A 21,528-nucleotide genomic window follows, 5' to 3' on the forward strand; every position below is an offset into this window, starting at 1 on the left:
CCTTAATATAGTGTTTTTTTTACGTATGGGTAAAAAAATAAAATAAAAAGAAATGCCTCCAGCAGTTTTTAAATATATTAGTAATGGAGTAACAGGTGGAAAAACAAGTTTGCCATTTTTCATGCATTATTTATGTGGCATATGCTTTTCCTTTCCTTTTTTTAACATGAAATTTAGTTACCATGCTTACTAATCATCTAAAACAAGATAAATATTTCATGTTAATTAACATCTGATCAATGATGTAGTAGGTTTAAAAAAATTTAATCTGAATTTTTTTTTGACTGAGAGATCAAAACAGTTTGGGAGAGAAAAAGGCGATTAGACTAGCAGACTGGAATTTGCTAAAGCTGGAGTAAACTCACACTTCTCTTTATAATAATATATTTTTTGGTTGTTGTTGTTCTGTTTAAAATCCTAAAATAGGAGCATCACACCAAGAACAAACTCCAAGGAACTGGAAATTGTAATAGTCTTGATAATCTTTTGTATTCGCTCCGGTAAATTCTTAAGTGGGAATGGCTAATTTATGAACAGTTTATTGCCTACAATATAGCAGGTAGTGCATGATATGCATTTTGTAGTACTTTTTAAAATTATTTGTACTAAAATGAAAGTATTTGGCATTAATTTTAGACTAAATATATTTTAAAATAAGTCAATACCTGGGTTTATCTTAATATGACTTTATAAAAAAGTCGTAGACTTTGAGGTATACAGAGCTGAAAAGTTCTCTATCTTTTAATACTTAATAATTCCACAGTTAAATAATAATAATAATTTTAAATTATTTTTATTTTTTATTTGTGTTAGTGTTAGGAAAGTACTTCATTATGGAGTCTTATCCTTTTTTGTTTCACATGATCATCAACAATGTTTTAAGACAAGGAAAAGATAAATGCATAGTTTAGATCCTGATCTACAAAAGAAAATGGTATAAATAGTAGGTGCTAGGCTACTAAGTAAAAGCAAATTATGCTCTATCCCTTGACTGTTTATGAAATGGGGAAAGGATTTTTGAATAGCAGGAGTCTTTGATTATACTCCTCACATGGAGAACAGTGTGTCATCTAACACGGGAAGTGTCAAAGAGAGCACTGCCAAGTGTGTGCTCTAACAAAGCTTATTCCAAATAACGTAGATAAGCTGCTGAATGTTGGTGGTTAGGCTTTTTGGTTTTTTCTCCCTTTAGAAGCACAAATTCCTTTTGGGTAAAATCCCAGCCAACCTTTTATAAATGCTCCTGACTGCATTTTCCCAGCCAGCTCCGCCAGGTAGTACATCTGTGGTGGCTCATTACCACCGAGAAGACAGAAATCTCGGAGAAGGTGGCGGGCACTGTTCAGTTGTCGCCAGCAGTGCAGCGTATGCCACTAGCAGTGCATTCTACTCTGGGTCCGGAGGCATGCTAGGAGAGGATGAGCAACAGAAACTGGCACTGGCAGCATGCTACCAGCAAACCTTTTTTTTCCCTTCTTTTTTTTTCTCCTGATGCTATTCGGTTTTGGCACAGAGGGAACAGGCTGTCAAATGCATGTGTATTTGTATGTATACGCTATATATATATATATATATATATATGTACAAAGATGTACATATCAAAATAAAGCTAATACTCCAGGAAGCATAGAACTGAACCTAGTGTGCAGCATTGGTTGTAAAAGTACAATGGTAAAAGGTACTTTTCTTCCAACAGAAGGAAGTGTGTTGTAGCTAGAAAGCAGTCTCTGCTGATCAAAACAGCTCTGGACTCCTGTTGAATGATGTTGCCTACGATGTAGCTGGAAAGAAGTTGTTTGACTGGATAAAAACAGAGGTTGTATCTTTTCTTTTCCCCCCCTTTTTTGTTCTGCTTGATTATAACTTCAAGCAACTGAAATTTTCACTTTTGTCAAACATACATTAAAAACAACATGCATCCCTCGTCAGTAGCCTTGTGAGGAACAGAGGCAGTGAAGTCCTACAAAAAGGAGGAAGAGTGGCTTGAGTTCATCACCACCTAATAACACTGGAGCCCAAATCACTAAATTAGCAAGTGTCTTGTATAAGCGTAGCTGTTGCTTATTGTTTTGGTCTGGAAACGGAACCATGATATTTAGGCATCTTCCAGGCTCTTCGGAACTTTGGAAGGTTTTCTTTCTTCTGTATCAATCAGACTATATCTAAAAATGTTTTAAACAATTGGAAGTAATGTAGCTTTTGGAAAAAAAACAGGTGATCAGACAGAGCTATGGAGAAATTGAAACTTCTCAACTCAAAGCATTAAATCTGTTTCAGATAATTACCTAAAATATTGTGGGTTGTGTAACTTGAGCTAACCTCAGAGGAAAAATGATGCTTTAAAAGCAACTTCATATAAAATGCTTAAATAGTTAAAGGGGTGCTAAAAGCATGAGATTGCATTCTAAATGAATATTTGCTGCAGTTTATTTTGTGTGGGAGCCTGGTGTAAACAACTCTGACAACATTCGCTGTTAAGAGGGCTGCATTTTTGCTGCATGAATTTGCCATGAATGAAATGAGAAGTAAGGCTTTTCTGTGCCCACCATGCCCACCAACTAAGATGGCATTAATTTATTATTAACTTCGGATATAGTAGTAGCCATTGAATTAAGAAAACAACAAAAACAAAAAAGACTTCGGAAAATGTTTTCTTATGTTTTCTGGCTTTATCAGGAGGGGAGAACACTTATCTGTATAGGAAGTCATATTCCTATTCTGCACTCATAACAAAGCATATGCCTATTCACAGTAGTCTGACTGAATGGACAGTGAGATTGACAAATTGATAATGCATTCAAAAGATTGTAACGTGAAGTGCCTATGATAAAACTGTCAGGGATCTGTTTGGTCAAAAAGACAGTTCTGTGGGATAAGCATGGAGGTTCAGCATACAGCAGACTGACACGGACTCCATTACCTCCCCTGAGCTGGGTTTCTGAAGGGCTAGACTTTCCGAGATGGTACGGTTTCAGAGTTAGGTTTTGGCTTTGCAGTTACTTTATATCTGCTATGGCTTTCTGGAAAATAAAGTAATTTTTAATAATTGTTTTTTTAAAAACGTATGCTTTAACCAACAAGTCTGTCACTCGGTTTCCAAAATTTGTTTTAACTGTATTCCTCTCACGTGTAGATTTTATTCATATTATTTATTTATGTGCTGTTCTAGCAAAACATAACTGTCCGTTTAGAAGTGCTGTTTTGGGACAGTTGGATCTAGCACATATAAGGGACTTCAAATACTTTATTATATTCTGAAATCTCTTCCCTGTTTCTCTACTGCAGGTTTTATTCTTCTTCTTCCCCTTCACCTTCTAGTGTCACCTTCATAAAATGGCACTGAATGGTCATGTGTCAACGCTGTTTTATAAAATGAACTACAGAGAGATTTACTCCTTGCTTCCTATTTCATGTTCGCTCATGCAGTAAGGAAAGGCAGACTTGACCTAGTCCTATTGATTTATGTGCATATTAGTATTAATTCTACAGATTGTGGTTTTTTTGTAAAGTATTCTGGACAAATTGTATTAGAAGCAGAGCAGTTAGAGGTTTGGAAACCTTCACGTTGCTTTTTTTCCTTATTATTTTTTTCATGTATATTACATTCCGTTAAGACTTTTTGCCTTCTTTAAGGCATCTGCTGCACAATTAAATCCTTCTGCAATAAATCCTTCCTATGAGAGAATGATAAATTTAATGCATTTGAGGCTTAACAGATGTTTAGTTCAATCATATTCATCTGTTATACTCTATTCGTTTGAAACTTCCTATTTTACTGCCTTTCAGGGGCTAATGGCTTCAAAGGACTTCTTCCAACTTTCCTTTGTCATAAATGCCTTTCTTCTGGGCAAAGGGTAACTTCGAAGAAGGAGCATCTCAACAGAAATGGGATCTAGTAATACACTTGAACTATATTGTCTCATCTGTAGCTTTGACTCAGCCTTTCACTCTTGTTTAATACAAATAATTATGTGGTTTCATCTTGAATACATGAAGTTACTAGACCTGCTCTGAATGCAAAATAGGACAACAGGAGATAAATGAGTGATTATAATTGAGCACTTTGTCTGTTCCCAGACATCTAAGAAAGTCTTACTAGAAAGACTTGAATTTTTTTTCCAGTGACCTCCTCTAAGGAAAAACAAAATTTAATTATATTTCAAGTAGGTGATACAATTCATATTTTTTATTCTAATATAATCATTTACTATTTTAAAAGTTTAAGTGATTTTGTTGGTAGCTACTAATATTTGCTTCTCTGACTCTATTGACTACCTTGCACTAATTTTTCTAGTTTTCTGTTCATCAGAGCAGTCAACGTAAGCTAAAAAGATAACCAGTAAAATCGCCCAGCATATACAGAGAGATTAAAGTGTAACTGCTGCAGAAATTTTATATTCTGGCCTTAAAATGAATGTGTTTATTAGCTATTCTTTCTTCAAGTGAGAATTTGTTAAAAATTGTTTTCCTTATTTTTCGTCTACTGTGAAGACAGGTTTTTTTAAGGATGCTTTCTTGCTCATGTGAAGCTGCGTGTGGAGGAGTGTTATGTATTTTGGGTTAGTGACTTCTATATATTTATTTTGGTAACAAAACCAACAGAGCATTAATGGAATTCTAGTCCATCTTATTTTCCTGATAGAAAATACAGATACAAAAGCCTCAGTTAAGCCTAAAAATCTTTCATGAATTTCTTAGGTTTCAGTTTACAAGATCTTTCTACCTGTGCATTTCACCTATTTGAAACTAAAATATATTTACCATGAATTCCGCATTACTGTTCATGGTCATATTTCAGATTATATCTGTATTATACAGCCTAATATCAAGAACTGTACATGAGAAATGTTTGGTTTATTTTTATTTTATTTTTAAGGTGAGATGCTCTCTCAAAACACCTATCTGAATTGTTTCTTTTCTTCCTTGTATTGCACTACTAAGCTAATAGTAAGATAAAGTATCTATAAACATTTATGACTACATTTTTGTTTTCTAAAATAAATGTGGAAATATTTAAAGTACCTTTATCGTTTTAGTCACAAAGATTTTACATTTCGGGTGTGGAGGAATGGAAGGCAAAAAGGTATCTTTGAAAGGGATGTATTTTAATAGTTATGCTTATCATCAGGACTGGTGGTTTTGGTTTGTTAATTCATTGCATAATATAATGCCTAAAGCTGGTTCAAGTTTACAGTATGTCTGTCATAAATTGGACTTAAGTGGTCTGTTATCATGCAGTCTAGTCACATCATTATGCTTGCTAGCTATGGGGTTTGACAGTGAATGATGATAAGGCTAGTATTTGGTTACTGTGTATTATGAGGTCTCATATATAAAACCTGATCATGAGGAGCTTTAATATATAGCAAAATGTTTTTAATTGATGTGAGAAATGCGTGTTTGCCTTCACTTCAGGTAGTTTTCTGTACCTTTTTACAAACTGAATAATCACTGAATGCCAGAGTCTGGTGTTAGTTTATGCCGTTATTAATCTAGAGTAACCCATTATCTCTTTATTAGAGCTACTCTATAAATCACTATGGTAATTAAAATCAAAATATTCTCTTGAACTTGTTCAGTTTCCAACCCACTTGGATACTGTTACAAGTAGGCTAGGGGTCATTTTGCCTCTCCTGAATTAGTCTCCTGCAAAAACTTTTCTCCTTGTATAAATCTTACTTGGGAGGGCCATCTAAACTTGGCTAACCCATTATCTTAAACCAGCGATAAAAGACCATGGTATATGTTCACTATAAAAGTGTTCTCTATTCTAAGTGCAGAATCTGACCTCTAATGTAAACTATAATTTAGATCTTAATAGGTCAGAGTGTGCTTACTATGGGTTCATTTCAAAATGTTGATTCAAAACATGAAAGAGGAAATGAAATGGGTGAGCCAGCACATACAGCGAGTGCCTCTGGATTACCAGCAGCAGTAAAGAGACTGCAGTATGAAATCTGTTCTGTCTGATGCACTGCGTACAGGGAGCCTTTGGTTAACAGTCAAAGAAAATGCAATGAGACAGTCACTGATATTTAAAAATAAAATTCAAGTGTTCTAGGGTGTATGAAGAAAAAAAAGTTGTGAAATAATCCAGCACAAACTGTTCAGAAGGAAGCGTAGTTCTTAAAGTTCTCTTAATCTCAGGACATGTTTTGGCAGTATTCTTTGCAATAAAGATTAACAAAATAAAAATGTTTCTAACCAAGTATTCAAAGCCTAAAGACTTGAAGGCTGCAGTTGGTTCAAGTGCTGTGTGAGACAAAAATAACAACCTCCGAGCGTCAGGTTTTCCATTCTTGACGCACCAGGTGAATGGGTTGTTTTATTGAGCGTTTACACTGTGGTGGCAGGGCCGGGCAGAGGAAGGGAGTGTGAAAGAGCGACGCGAGAGCTGAGTCAATACCCGGCGTTGTTGGATGTCTGTCAGGGCTTGGAACGCTCTGCTTGGCTGCACGAGCGTTGCCAAGTATTAGCTAAGTGCACCGCTTTGGCAGCAGATCTCAGAGCGGACTTTTTATGAAGAGTGAGAATAAGTTCATTTTAAAGAATAAAAACCTATAAGAGCAATTTTTTGATGGCCATTCACCCTGAATTTCTTTGACTTTCCGAAGTAGCTTTCTGTTCTGCATACTTAAAACCAAACAAACTTTGTAATCTAACTTGTATTGGATTTTTTTTCCTTATGTCTTCTAACACTATTTTTCTTAAGTTGCTGATAAATTTTTACAAAACTCCTCCAATTTTAAAATGCCATTACAGTCTAAAATGGAACTTCTCATTTGAATTTGATGAAACAAACACTACAGACTAAATTGCATTCACTTCTGCAGCCTTAAAATAACCAGGTGGCTTACCCGTGTTGATTCCTTCAGTGTTTATGTAACTGCATGGTATTTACTTCTCTGTTGCATATGAAATAACTAATTACTGTAGCAACTCTCACTTCTCATAGCATTTACCTTTGTATTTTGGTAATCACCAGCAACCTTAAATATAAAGGAAAAAAAAAAAGCATAGCACTGTAGGCTGTACAGAAGGACTCAGAGAAACAGGGTGTTATATATATTGTATAGTTTACATACACATAGATATGTGTACATATAAAAATATATATATAGTTTGAAAAGGAGAAAAGTAATGATATATATCCAGTCACTATGGGAAGGTATCTGCATTATATGGGAAGGTTACCAAAGCACTAACATATACTATGGAGAGACAGGTCTTGATGGCTGTGGAAATGTTGAGAAAGGAGAAGATGAGAAGGATCTCATCAAACGTTCTGTGTCATTTGTTTCATTTAGCTGAATTTGTCAGTTATCTGCACCTTTTGGGGAGCTTTTTTGGGAACTGAGGCACTGCAGGATGACATGTCTTTGCTGACTGACTCAGTCCTGTGCTGGGGCTCTGCCAGTGGCACAGAATCAGAAAACCAGAATTAAGGAGCTTTGTACATTAGAACAAGAGCCTTTCAGGTTTAATACCGTAAGAACCTGCATGGCAAAGACTTCAGTGTGGGATAACGCAAGGTTGATCAAATAGATTACTGGAGGAGGCATGACAGTGACCCAGCCCTGAAACAGAACCTGTGTTCTTGCCATGGAAATGTAATGACAGAAAACAAATCTGTAGACAAAAAGCCATTATACCAGCTCCTGGCTGAGGCCTGGTAACTACCTACAGTTCTAGTCTGGGTGAGGTCAAACTGGCCACTTTGGGACATGTCCAGTTACTCCTCCAAGCTGTACACTGCAGTCTCCCAGACAAGACTGGCACACGTTCAGCATGTCAGTGCCAGCACAGCCGGGAGGGAGCTGGATGATGTGGCCATCGGCATCCTGAGCAGGATGATGTGGCTGCTTGCGTACAGGGCAGGACCGCAGCAGGCCCAGTTTAGATAGGTTTGCATGTAGAACCACACCCAAGGAGTTTTTTTCCTCTACACCCTCCTAAAGTGAAGTGAAACATTCCAGCTGCTAACTGCTAGCAGTTAAAAGTAAGCTATGCAACCTGGTGCTAGAAGACAGCAAAGGGTAATAGACATTTTTAGGATAAGTTGAGAGGAAGCTGAGAAATCTGCCTCTCCATGGCTGCTAGTTAACGCCATACAGTCAGGCTCTGATAAAACAATGCAAGAAATTAATCAGCATGTGTATCAGATCTGCTTTACCAGGTGTGCCCTCAATGAACGTGAAAGGTTACTTTGATTCTGAGGGAGCAGTTAGTTAACCATTAAGGTTCAGTTTTCAGACTAAGAAACAGCTATCTGGGTAGTAACAAGTATCTCTACTTTTTATGTGCTATTCCCTGACTTGGCAAGAAAAGAGCCTGTTCCTGAACCAATGTGTGCTATGCTGGAGAGAAGGAAGTAGTTATTTTGTCTGGCACTCCAAGTCTTCTTTGCAAAATAATACGATTAATTATTCTTCTATCATTTATGAGCTTCTTGGTTTGTTTATGGCCATATATATTTATTTCAACTGCTGTGATGAGCAACAGCAAGAGGTTTCCTATCTCTTAAATATTCTAGTTAATAACTGTATCAGTTAAATATATTTTATTGCTGCTCTTTGTTAACTAACTTCAGAACTCTATGAAAGAAACAAATACGTTTGTATGCTTATCAACAGGCCAAGTTCTCACAGAAATTTCAAGAACACACAAGAAACTTAATGACAGTCTAGAGGAAAGTGTAAGTTAAACAAATTCTTAATCTATCTAACCTTTTGAAATTATAAACTATTTTTTGCTGATTTTTAATAACCCTTCATTCATTTGCTTTTCAAGTTCAAAAAATTTCATAAAGAAATTATATCTGAACTGGAGAAGAAAACAGACCTGGATGTAAAATATATGACTGTAAGTACATCCAATTTTAATACCAACAAGGTCATACTTTATTTATTTGTTGTTAGGCATAGACTTTTTCAGAAATTGTTCCCTAGCAGTTAGTTTATATGACAGATTTGAGCTTTAAATACATAAACATGGCCAAAATTTTCATGCTTATGTTGAGTTAAAATAGGAACCAATGCATGATGACTTAATAGCATTCTTAAACTAAAAGTGAGAAAAGCAATTGGTCACCTAATTTGATGTGTATTAGTGATAATCTATGGTAATGCTTTTTAACTGCTTACAAATGTTGCACTGCTGAGTGCATTATGAGATGTTTTAAATATTTTGATTGCAGGCAACTTTAAAGAGGTACCAAAACGAACACAGAAGCAAATTAGATTCTCTAGAGAAGTCTCAGGCTGAGCTGAAAAAAATCAGAAGGAAAAGCCAAGGAGCACGAAATGTAATGAAATATGAGCATAAAGAAATGGAGGTCAGTGTGTTGTCTCTTAAGTTTTTTTGTTTTGTTTTAAATGAGAATTGGTCAAAACGTTAAGCTGTTTCAGGTCATATCTGAGTCTGTTTTAAAACTTGACTTCTGAAGCTTACAACAATTTTTATATATGCAATGTAATTAGTTAATACACATAACTCCTCTGTAAGTTGTTTGGCAACAGTTAAACTAACTTCAAAGAACGTGTATTTTTGATTTCTCAAAGCTGTTTTATATCAAGGGGGCTCCTAGAATATGCATTCCGGTTGAAAATAAATGCTGGACTGTACTGCTGTATATGTTCAGAGACTTTTGCTTCAGTTTCTAGGTTTATTCACTTGACCACTACTTTAAATTACCTCAGTAACTACACCTTTATGCAGAAGTTTACGCAGCTATGCCATGCAACTTCAACAGTAATTTGCTATAAATTAATTTTCCAAAGTAGGCACCATCACTTATTATTTATTACCTTTCCTGCAGATCTTAAACAGCATTGCCATCTTGAGGCAAAATAAGAAGTGGCAAGGCAGTAAAGAGAACCTTTGTTTTAAATAATAAGTCATATTCTGGTTATCATGTATCTCAGAAAATACTTGCTATTGATATTTTTATTTGCACAAGCTTTTTATTTTATATTAGCTTTTACATTTTTTCCTCCATATTTCTGTTTTAATTTTCTCTTCAAAGAATGCTTTGTTTATAACAAAGTACAGTGAAAATAAATAAAGAATAGCTCTTATTTCTTACTGCCTGTCTTTTAACTTGCATTCAGTTCTTTTTAATGTATTGGACTGAGTATTCAAGAATTAGCATTTAAGCACATTTTAGCCATGAATCTTCATAACCTTAGATAAATATACTTCAGTCTCTTTAGTATCTCATTTTCCCTTCTCTAAAATGAAGTATAGATTCATCACAGTTTTGTGAGAGCAAATGTAACTGCTATGGAGCAGATGAAGGTAATTAGTCTAATTAGAGAATGAACACCTGTAGCCTTAAAATTGCTCAGCTCAGTTGCTACTGCTTTGAAGTCATATTCTTATTTGCTGCAGATATTACTTAGAAGCTAAAAGACTTTTCCTTGTTTTCCTTCCTTTCCCCTTTTAAATAGAATCAGAGAACTATTTAGGTTGGAAAAGACCCTTTTCCTGATCTTTCATGATGTCCAACTATCTGTCCGTCATGACAAGTCCACCACTAAACCATGTCCCCAAGTGCCACATTCACACGTCTCTAAAATACATCCAGGGGTTGGAACTCCACCACCTCCCTGGGCAGCCTGTTCCAAAGCCTAACATCCTTTTTGAAAATAACTCTGCCTGACATGCAGCCTAAACCTCCCCTGGTACAACTTTTCTTGTGCCTATAATTGTGCCTACTAATTGCCTATAATAAAAATATACATTTACCTGATGAGGTTGGGGAGTTAGGTGTATGTATGAAAAGAGAATGACTTTGAAGTAGAGCCACCTCACCCCACTTTTCCAGTAACTTTTTCTAGAGTTTTTGGAGTTCACTTCAGTAATTGAATAGAGTACTACATAAAACTAAGAGACTAATTTTTTGTCCCTTAGTATTTGGAAACCGTGAACTCTCGACAGACTGATATTCAGAGGTTTATTGCAGAAGGCTGTAGAGAAGCTCTACTTGAAGAAAAAAGAAGATTCTGTTTTCTGGTTGACAAGCACTGCAGTTTTACCCAGCACATGCACTTCTATCATGTTCAGGTCAGTGGCACGAGTGTAAATAGAAATGAAATCTAATCCTATAGGAGATCTTAAGCATCTCTATTAGTATCAAGATGAAACTGCCGTAAATACTTAGGACAGCACTAGGAACACTGTAGTACCAGACAAGTGTTGCAATCTGTTCACAAAAAATGTTTACAATGCAATATTCTCATAAATGTATTGTAGTGACAATAAAGGGTTACTATGACTTTTTAAAAAATCTACAGAAAGTCCAGTATCTGACCCTGAAAAAGAGCATTCTTTCTATTACATGCTATTTGTTTCAAAGAGATATTACTTAATTATGAACATGTTTGAAAAGACTTCCATTTCAGTTACCATTTTGCTGTAACAAAAATTAGCAAGTAGCTCTGCGTAATTTTATGCAAAAGCGTATCTTTGACTAGTACCTTTTACACCTGGATGCAGTGTGCAGAATTCCTCAACTCCAAGCTGCCTGGGTGGCAGGAAATTTGTAGTGATGCTACCAAAGTGCCTGAAAAAGTCAAAATGATGATAGACGAAATAAGGACACCTGGTTCCACTCCAATATCAGGAACACCACAGCCTTCACCAATGATAGAGAGAAATACCATGGTATGTCATTCCCTGATAGTTAAAGGTTCTCTTTTAAATGGGACTAGATTGGCTTCACTAGTTTCTTTTGTACTTAAGCATTTGGATTCAAGTCTATAACGTAACTCAGCAGGAATATAATGGGGTTGGGTATAAAAGCCAATCATTAAGCTGAAGCTCTACCACTGGAAAAATGCATAATGTATATAGTTGGCAGAAATGTATATCCAAACAAGGCTCAGTTTTCAGTTGGGAGCCCAGGACTTTTTCTGCAGACCCCACTCTTACAACTTCATTTGTTGTAACAGTTACATATCCTAAATTTTTAACTGTAAGTACTAGTAATTTCATACTCTGTTAGCTCAATATAAGCTAAACAAAATGTTTCTTTCTTTCTTCCCTCTATTTTTTTTTGTTTTACCATTAGTTGTTGAATTTCTAAATTATACTAATCTCCAAATGTATCTATTTATTTAAAGAAATTTACTTATCTAGGTGTGAGCGTGCTATTTGTGGAAATGGAGGCTTTCATAGCATTCCCACTAACAAATGTGTATCAAGGGACAGGACTCCCTTACAAACTATACTATCAACAACTTCACAGGAATGTAAGGACTTTCTGGCTGGCCTTCATATGTATAATCTGGGAAAATCTGCGCATTGCTTTCTAGAATTTTTTGTTGCAAATAACCCAGGTGTCACTGTCACCTCAGTATTGTGATAACGTTGTTTTTGTGACTCTAGATTGGAAATGATTTTTATACTCTTTATGAAAATGCATCAAGGGTGCCCCCTGCTCCTACAGGTAGGGCATGCACTAGTCCACTGGTCGATATGTTTAACAATCCTGCAACGGTTCCAAAGACATCTTCCGAAAGACTAAATTCAGCAGGTGAGTGTCATTTTGTTGCAAACTATAAGTGCAAATGGGACGTTACAGTATTAAAAATTATCTTTGGATTTCTTGACTACTATCATGATGTGAATTCCAGGACATATGGAGGAGTAGAAAATGGTCTTTATGAAACATTTATATATGAGTTACCTAACAGGCAAAATATACGTCATAAGAAGGGAGGAACTGTTAGCAGTAAAACACGGGTCAAGATAGGTAGATTCTATTTTAATCACTTCGCATGCATACCTGATTCACACAGTTTAACTGCTCTTCAGACTCCCAATCTTACTGGAAGAATACATTCTGCAATTTTGAACAAGATACATCTGTGTGATTATTTCAGTGCACACAAACAAACATGAACTAATATAGCAGTCTTGTTTTGGTTTCCTTTAAGGATATGTAACAGTTAGGGAAGAATGCACGTGGGACAAAATGAGCAGTCTTGTATTTCTTTCTTGAAACGCAAAATCCTCTGAAGATTTGTTTTGCTAGTTTCTAAAATACTAATCCTTGGCTTACCCTGCTATAGGGAAAGAACCAAGCCTACATCACAACAAAAGAAATGCAGAACGCTTCAGTGTAATAGTAGCATTTCCAGCATTTCTTCCTTAAAAAATTCCTCTACAATGAATTGTGCTATTCAAATAATACACATTTTTGAGACATCCTTTAAATCTTCTGGTAAACATCTGATGTCTGAAAAGTGCCAAGTGTCTGCATTTCTCATTGATTCGGTTGAAGCTGAGTGCTTGGCTCATTTGCAAATGAAATCTTGGACTTTATACACAGCTTTTTCTTTTTTTTTCCTCCTTTTTTTTAAAAAAAAAGAATGGAAAATTTTCAAAGGTCTTTTGTGGCTGTGTATGGTTAGCGTTTTCATGGCAAAAGAAGAAAGCAGTAGCAAGTTTAAATTTACATAACTTCTTATATCTGTTGGTTCAACCTTATTGTGATATGTGCATTTGTATACACATACACACACTATTAAGAGCTTTGTGGGGATAAGAAACGGTGGATAACTGAGAGTCTAAGCAGAAAGTAAAGCAGTACAAAGTCTCAGAACTTCATCTGCACTTGAGTTTTCCTTTACCTACTTTTCCTGTCATATAGCTAATTGTATTTTATTAGTGTGGTTAATTTTGCTTTTTTTTTCTTGTTTTGCTTTTTTTTGACAGAGAATTCAGAAGATGCCAATTTATCACGTTCAACTTCTGTTGCCACAGGGTTGAATATAATGAAGAGGCAAAAAGTGAAGACAATCTTCCCACATACTGCTGGAAGTAACAAGACATTACTTAGCTTTGCACAGGGGGATATCATCGTACTTCTTGTAGCTGAAGAAAAGGATGGCTGGCTTTATGGGGAACATGAGTCAACCAAAGCGTAAGATAGTCAATACTTTACCCAATCTGAACATGAAAGAAAAACGTCTCTCATCAGGTTTCATTAGCAGATAATAGTAAATGGTTTTCCACCCTTTTTGCTGGCTGTCATTGACTGGGGACTTGAAGTCCTCCTGTCAGGTGAATCACTGCACTTATTTTAGGGAGATCTTGTACACTAATTTGGTATCATCAGAACCCAGGCCTTTAAATGTTAAGTCTTCTGGAGTCTACTGTTTTGTCCAGTGTTGTCTTTTGAAAGATCATTCCAATCATATATAATACAAAATTGAAACCTTTCCCATTACAGAAAAGGATGGTTTCCATCATCGTATACTAGACCACTGGAAGAACCAGCAGAAGAAAAAGCATTTGCCCCAGTGCCAAGGTAACATTTTGAGTAGGAGTTGCAAAAATGCCCAAATCTTTACAGTTCCGTAACATCCAATAATCATGTTACATTTCTGCTTACACTTGATGTTGTTCAGTGGCATATATAGTAAGTACTTTCTAACAATTTGTAGCATGATCCCTTGATTACATTATCATGTTTTAACGGTTATACAGAGACCCCAAGAACCCCAACTTTAATTTGGAGTCCCACTGACCAGTGAGGTTACACACTTTAATTAACTTTCAGCTCATCTACTTCTGTTCTTTCCTGGGACTAAAGACGTGAGAGGAACTGAAAATGATATTTGTTGGGTTCTGTCTTACAGCCCTGCACCAATTAGAAGTATTAGTTCTGTGAATCTTGCAGAAAAAGCTGGTGTTGTCCTCCCACCACCAGACTATCTGGGGTCTTCACAAACAGGTTCATCGTCAGATAAGAGAATGGAGTCTTCCAAAGGTACTACTGTTAAAACACCAACTGACAGACCAGAAAACGTTGGTCAGGTAAGTAATCAGTACCACAAATCCAAGTGTTCTGCCCTGCTTCCTTTTCTTGACCTGCTTAACTAAGTTCTTAAATGAGGCCCTGAAATATTCTGGTTTAATTACTTGTACTTGACTTCAGCGGCCCTTTAGTGCACCTGTCTTCTGGATTCTTATTCCTTTTTGGTATCGCAATCCAAAAAAATCATAGTAATAAGAAGGGAGAGAAATTGTTTAGGGATATAATTAAGAGTACTAGCAGCCTTTCTCTGCATAGCAGAAAAAATCTCAGGAATGTAATCTATGAAACTTGAGAGTAAATCCTCATAGAAAGTAACACAAATCCATCATCTTAAGTGACTTTAGAACTGTAGTGGGACAGGGGATTTAGAATAACATAAGCTCTGTTTTAAAGAATATTTTAAACACCACCATGAAAGTTAGTGTTACTTCTGTGAATTTTGTTGAGGGATATACATACTAATTAATGCCTATATTCAGCAAAATTACAGACGAGTGGAAGTGCATTTTTATGAACAGGTAATGCTATATAAAGTTGGTATTTCTACTGTTATGTCTGCATTCAAACAGTGATTCAAAATGAAGACTAATGTAATCAAGCAATTGCTGGTACCATAGCAAATTTCTAAGAAGTTTACTAAAAAAAAAAAAAAAAATTGGTCAGTTAGACCAAAATATTTTGTATACTATTATAACATCTAAGCAGCGTTGGGCTGTCCTTCTGCAAGATGTTTTTGCTTTCTAAGTGATCTGTTGAATCATACTGTATAAATTGAAGAGGATTTTGTAAGTTTGTACGTGATGGAGGTAAAATTAAGAAATCTAAAAAGCAAAAACTGAAAGTTTATTGCATCGCATTTTGATTCATAGTGAAAGATTCCATGTAAGTTCAAAGAATGACTATATATATAATGGTACTTATCTCCTGTAAAATGGAAAGACATCAAGAAACAATGGTCTTCATCCAAGAAGCCTCCTTTCCTTCTGTTTCATTGAAGTCTACTATTAGTAATGTCAAGTATATCTACAGCATTTTTTACTTCAACATATTAGCTATTTTGGGTGGGGGTTGACAAGTGTTTGTTATACTGACAAGCAAAGAGAATGAACTATGTTTAAAATAAGTAAAAATAGAAACACGAATAATAACCAAAATATATAAATAACCTCCAATACATCACAATAGACAAAATTACTGTTAGAATGACACAAGCAGCAGATGTACAGAAATACTGAATTTTATATATATTTGAATCCACACTCAAGTAATTTTATTTATCAGTACTGAACCTTGTTATCCACTATTCATCCCACTAGTGGGATGCCACCCACTAGATCAGGTTGCTCAGGGCCTCGTCTAGCCTGGCCTTTGAACACCTCCAGGGATGGGGCAGCCACAGCCTCTCTGGGCAGCCTGTGCCAGAGCCTCACCACTCTCTGAGTGAAGAATTTCCTCCTATATAGGAGGAAATAGATAGATAGGAAGTATATAATTTGTGCAGTGATGTTGCATTTCTAGGACACTGTTTTTCTCCAGGAATAAAGCTTTTAACATGCATGAAAGGAATATCAAGAAGTAAGATCTAAATTTTAGTGTTAAGTCACTTTCAAATGGAGTATCTGGGAACTTCTAAAATTATTATGAAGACAGACATCTGTAGATTAATATATTTGTGGTTTTCATTTTTGGATAAAGAAGCAATGAGCCTTAACAATTGTGATGTCAGATTTATACATTGGTTCATTTATTCTATGACTATCTGTTGAGACCTATGGGATCAACATGTCCTTCAAATGTAATTATGTTCTCAATAGTTAAAAGACGTATCAGCCTGTGAAAGTTGCAAAGCAAGCAGTACAGTGAGTTCTTTGCCCTGCGACAAGTAAAAGGTGACTTACTATAGACCTTTTAAAATTATTGAATCCATTAAATTGCCATGGTATCGCTGCTCTGTGCTGCTGTCTGGCCTTAGTCAGCTCTCAAGAGCTGTCAACCTTAAGGAAGGTTTTCCTATGGCATTAGTTTAGGGGTTTTATCAATAAAATTAAGGCGTGTGGACTAACTTTTGTACTGAACTGAAAAAACAAACAAAACAAAAAAAAAGAGAGAAATGGCCAACTATTTAGTTGATAGATGAGGTCAGAGAATTCTATTTAGAACAGTATTCTCTTTGGAGGCCAGATCAGACTTATACCTTTTTAGGCATCTGATAGAAGACAAAGGCATCTTTTTTGAGATTCTGCATTTCCACAGGGAATAAGTGATTATTTTATGCTCTAGAATTCTTCATTACTGTTGTTTAGGTACCCCATAACTTGTAGCAGATACATTTTGCTGTGACCCCATGATACTTACCTGTTATACAGAAGGAAGAGAACTGTAGAGGAGAGTTCCTGCACTTGCACCAAAGGACTTTGCTCCAAAATTACCATTTATTTTCATTCTTTTGGAAAGCTGTAGAGCTTCCTTGTTATTCCTGCTTCTGGGCAAGTCAACAACTCCCACTACATCTTAAGGCTTTGGAAATAAGCTCAACATTACAGCAGGCTGGCCCTGTACAGAATTTACATGCATGTAAAACAGTATGCTTACAGTGTCTTATATGCAGAAGCACAAAGTGACTTGAGGCATCTTATTTTTGTTTCAGAATACAAAGAATAATAGCTCACGATTTCAAGGAGGAAAGATGAGGAATGGTTCTTACAAGTTAAATTGTTCATGCTGCATTATGTAGGACAGTTCTATGCAGACCAATATCAACAACAAAGGACTTGGTCACTGAGAAAGCTTGGATGAGGGCTAGTGTTTAGTAAACAGTAGCATATAATTAAGGCATTAGTTCATTCATTGTAATTAATTTTAAGGCCTAATTAGACCTAATTCTACTTATGGCTGATGTGATCCAATGAAATTGCACATGTACGTGCACAAGTTAAGCACAGGTTTAAGAACACGGTCAAATTAGGTCCTTAAATACCGATTTCTTCACCTGTGTCACAGTGTCATCAATATGGTAGCTAGGAACTACCAGTACAATAGATGGTTACCTAATTTGAGAAGACAAAAATTTACAAAGATAAAAGGTGGCTTACAGACATTCGCTTAGCAGTGAAATCTTATGTATTGAAAGCAAAATGGTTGTACAGACAGAAAGAGTAGTACAAATCAAGCAGTTACACAAAAGGCAACTGCATACTCCTGCTTCCACACGCATGAATGTTATTCAAATGTTCACTTTGACCTTTAGCTGACACTTATCAGAAGCAAGGCAGTTAGTTTGCCATTTTAAGTACTTGATTTAAGTATGATTATTTCTAAAAGTTAGTGCAGGGGGAAGTAGAAGTTAAATGTTTCCAAAACTGCCCTGTTGTGCAATAGGCTTGCCAACCCTGCTTTGTAGCACTTTTCCATCTTATTGCACCTGAAGCATTGCATCCTGTACTAACGTTGTGGCAGTGCAACACTGCCCTCTTCTGGGTCATCTTAAATTCACAAAAATAAACTCCATCACAAAAGTACCGTGCAAACAGTAGCTGTAAAAACAAATGCTTTCAGGTTGTACATTTAACCAGGACTGTTTGATTATAATGAAACATTAGCAATACCTGTGCAAAACTATTCCTCCTTTTGTATCACTTGCCCACAAACACTGCAAGTTAAATATATGAATGCTATCAGCTCTTTTCTTGCTGTTTTTATTATTATTATTATTCACCATTATTACTCACAAAAGTCACAGGTGATACCAGAACTTGTCCTTTGTAAATCAACAGCAGCTGAAAGTGGTAGTTTGTATTTTATTTAAAACAAACAACAACCAAAAAACCAACCCTGCCTACTGGTCAGAATCTGCTCTCACTTCAGACTTTTAATAGGCCATTAAGCTGGCTGCTGCCTTTTTTAACTTGATGCCTTTACAGCTGTATGAAGATAAGCTGTGTTCTCTCTGTAAGATCTGCTCCAAGCCTAGCTTTGGCATTGTGCAGTGACAACTAGCTGTTTATTAATTATGCTATAGAAACAATATGGTAAAACTTGTGTTCTGCTAATAGTTCTGTCCTTTTTCTTTTGGTTTTTGACTTTCAATGATTTGCTACTTTAACTTCTAAAATGCACTCTCAGGTGACCATCGGTGTTAAAGCTGGGAAAACAACAACGGAACAAAGCTAAGGCTGTTACTGGGGGCACAGTTCTCTACACTAAATGTTTTAGCCTGCTTACATGATAGGGCCTCTTCTCCTTAGCAGAATGGGGAGAAGATCACCTGTAGCTTTTTTGTTGTTGTTTTGTTTTGTTTTTTAAGTCTGTGTAAATATCCTTTTCTTTTGCAGAAACCTGATATGAATGGCATTGTAAAACCACCCTTTCTAAGGTATATTTTTTAAAGCTTTTATCCTAATGCAGTTGTGTTGATTTTTATATTGGCTTATAGTATGTTTTAATTGTGAGGGGAAATTGAGATGTTTTTTTCCTGAATTTTACTCTATGACCTTTCTTAGGCATTGTTAAAACCACTGTGGTTAAAATCAGTTGTACTTTTCTCAAGAGTGCTGTTAAGTGAAATACAATGCAATGCCTTCTCAGAAGAGTGTATTTCTCCAGTGGTTTGGCAGGGAGGAGGAGTCAAACAGTCTTTAAGGGTTAAAACTAAAAGTTTTTGAAAACTGGAAGCTATTTAGAGAATGTCCAGATCTAATTGGAGACTAACTTAACCAAGTGTTGGATTGCTGTAAAGTGAAGTGTATGGAAGCTTGTTTTAAATACTGAAGTTAAACTAAGAGTTGCATACAGTCCTTTAGTCTAAACCGTAACTTAATCTTCAGATAACGTAGATGAAGAAATGGCATGGCTTAAATTTCGTTTTGTATCACAGTGAGCCTTGTAGTAACTTTGTACATTTCCTTTCAGTGGAGAAAATCCATTTGCAACTGTGAAACTCAGACCAACAGTAACAAACGACAGATCAGCACCAATTATTCGATGAATATACAACATATATACACTTCCTCCTTATAAACATCATTTTCAGTAATGTCAATTGCTATCTAAAGTTGTTCTAAAAAAGATTATTTAAATGTAATTACTGTACAATAGAATCATACTGGAATGGATTTGTGATTTTTAAAAACCTATACTTTCTAATGAGGTTATCGCTTTGGGCTACTGTTTGAGCACTTTAGCTTGATTTTATGGTATGCCTTTTTGTAGTAGGACAATTGTGAAAATACTGGAGGTAGTTTGGATGCTGTAGAAAATCTGAGTTAACTAATAGCTCAAATCTGAATCTTTGGCATTTGCTATTTGGAAATTGCAATGGTAAGTTCTAGAATGCAAGTCTGCGTATGCCACTTACTAAATTAGAAAAGGCTAACTTTTTTTTTCCAAATTCAGCAGTGTAACAATTGCCTTATTATGCCAGAATAGAGAATTGCCTGTATAAAATTATACATTATTTTGTTTAAAAAAGATACCCTAGGTCATAAATAAATATTTATCCTCTAAGCATAGACACATTTGTAATGCTTTGCTTAATGTTCAGATATAAGTTTTTAAATGTTAGGACTAAGCCTAATGCATTGTCAACACATTCTTCAATGATTTTTTTTTCTTTAACACATTGTCAAACTTTAGCCTTATAAAAGTTGTTAATAATAAGGAAGTGCCATGATTTTTCTTCATGTATTAATATTAAAAAAGCTGCTTTTGAAGTTACTCCATTCCTGCAGCCTTCCACAAGACACAGACAATGCCTAGCAATGGCATAAATGTTGGCAGAGTGTAGTATCTCAATTAAATGACATATAGCTTTTAAAACGCACAACTCTGCTTGGGAGTGAAGTTACATTGCTACAGGCTTTGAGTTCCTGAATCAAATGCAGCTAGCCTGTCTGAAGAAAAGATTCTTCCTACTGTACTAATCAGCTTCTAAATTAGCCTAGGATCTTATAACCTGTCTCTTCATTCTGCATTAGTGTTAGGTGCGTTGTCAGAACCTGTACTGTTCAGGTGATATTTCCAACCTGCTATGTGAAGTGTCTCTCTTGACTACCCTCAGCAATTAATCCATACCCTAAAGCCTTCTATTTCATATATAAATATATATGTATATGCCTCCTACAGCATCCTGTGGATATTCATTTTGTTGTGCCTGCTTCTGCTACTACAGTGAATTCAAGTCATGTGAAATGCCTTTCAGTTACTTAATATCAAAAAATAATATAAGAGCATGTGATGGCTGCAGAGGTAGAGTCCACTCATTCCACCTCCTCTTCCTCTCACCCTGCCTTTCAGTGTTTAAGGCTGAGGACACTTCATTAGATACTCATGGACAGTTCCATAGCAATTACATCACTTTGAAACAGTGATGTTTCAAGGGTACACCTTACACCTGCACCAATTTTCTAAACTATTAGAGAGAGGCACATCAAACTAGACTACAAGCCCTCAACAGTTCAGCACCAGAATTAAATATTTTGACATGCATAAATCTTTAGTCATGGCCCATAGCAGTGCCACAGACTCTCTTTTTCAGTAGGAGCTCCCTGCTTCAGTCAGCAGTTACGGGTGTTATTGAACACTAGTTCAACGATGTTAGGAAGCTTCTGCTACAGCAGGAGCAGTTCTGCTACTGCAACCCCTTGGAAGTAACGCTTGTCCATAAGCAAAACCTTCACTTGTTAAAACAGGGCTTGTACTGAGCCTTC

General features: G+C 35.9%; 1 protein-coding gene across 2 annotated transcripts in view; it reads left to right on the forward strand.

The window, feature by feature from the left end:
• BAIAP2L1 (BAR/IMD domain containing adaptor protein 2 like 1) overlaps nt 1–20,626 on the forward strand; it is a 39,913-nt gene extending 19,287 nt beyond the window's left edge. Inside the window, exons 4-14 of one of the 2 annotated variants that reach the window (XM_035548884.2) lie at nt 8,634–8,695; nt 8,791–8,862; nt 9,197–9,334; nt 10,912–11,064; nt 11,497–11,664; nt 12,388–12,535; nt 13,720–13,927; nt 14,237–14,314; nt 14,646–14,823; nt 19,156–19,196; nt 19,733–20,494. In XM_035548884.2, the coding sequence (XP_035404777.1) occupies nt 8,634–8,695; nt 8,791–8,862; nt 9,197–9,334; nt 10,912–11,064; nt 11,497–11,664; nt 12,388–12,535; nt 13,720–13,927; nt 14,237–14,314; nt 14,646–14,823; nt 19,156–19,196; nt 19,733–19,808 (1,322 nt within the window). In that variant the 3' untranslated portion in view covers nt 19,809–20,494. Of the gene's footprint in view, nt 1–8,633; nt 8,696–8,790; nt 8,863–9,196; nt 9,335–10,911; nt 11,065–11,496; nt 11,665–12,387; nt 12,536–13,719; nt 13,928–14,236; nt 14,315–14,645; nt 14,824–19,155; nt 19,197–19,732 lie in introns of both variants that reach the window. The other variant, XM_035548885.2, reaches the window with a different exon arrangement.
• Nucleotides 20,627–21,528: the final 902 nt, after the last annotated feature.

This window comes from Cygnus atratus, chromosome 15, assembly GCF_013377495.2.
Source record: "Cygnus atratus isolate AKBS03 ecotype Queensland, Australia chromosome 15, CAtr_DNAZoo_HiC_assembly, whole genome shotgun sequence".
Taxonomy (NCBI): Eukaryota; Metazoa; Chordata; class Aves; order Anseriformes; family Anatidae; genus Cygnus; species Cygnus atratus.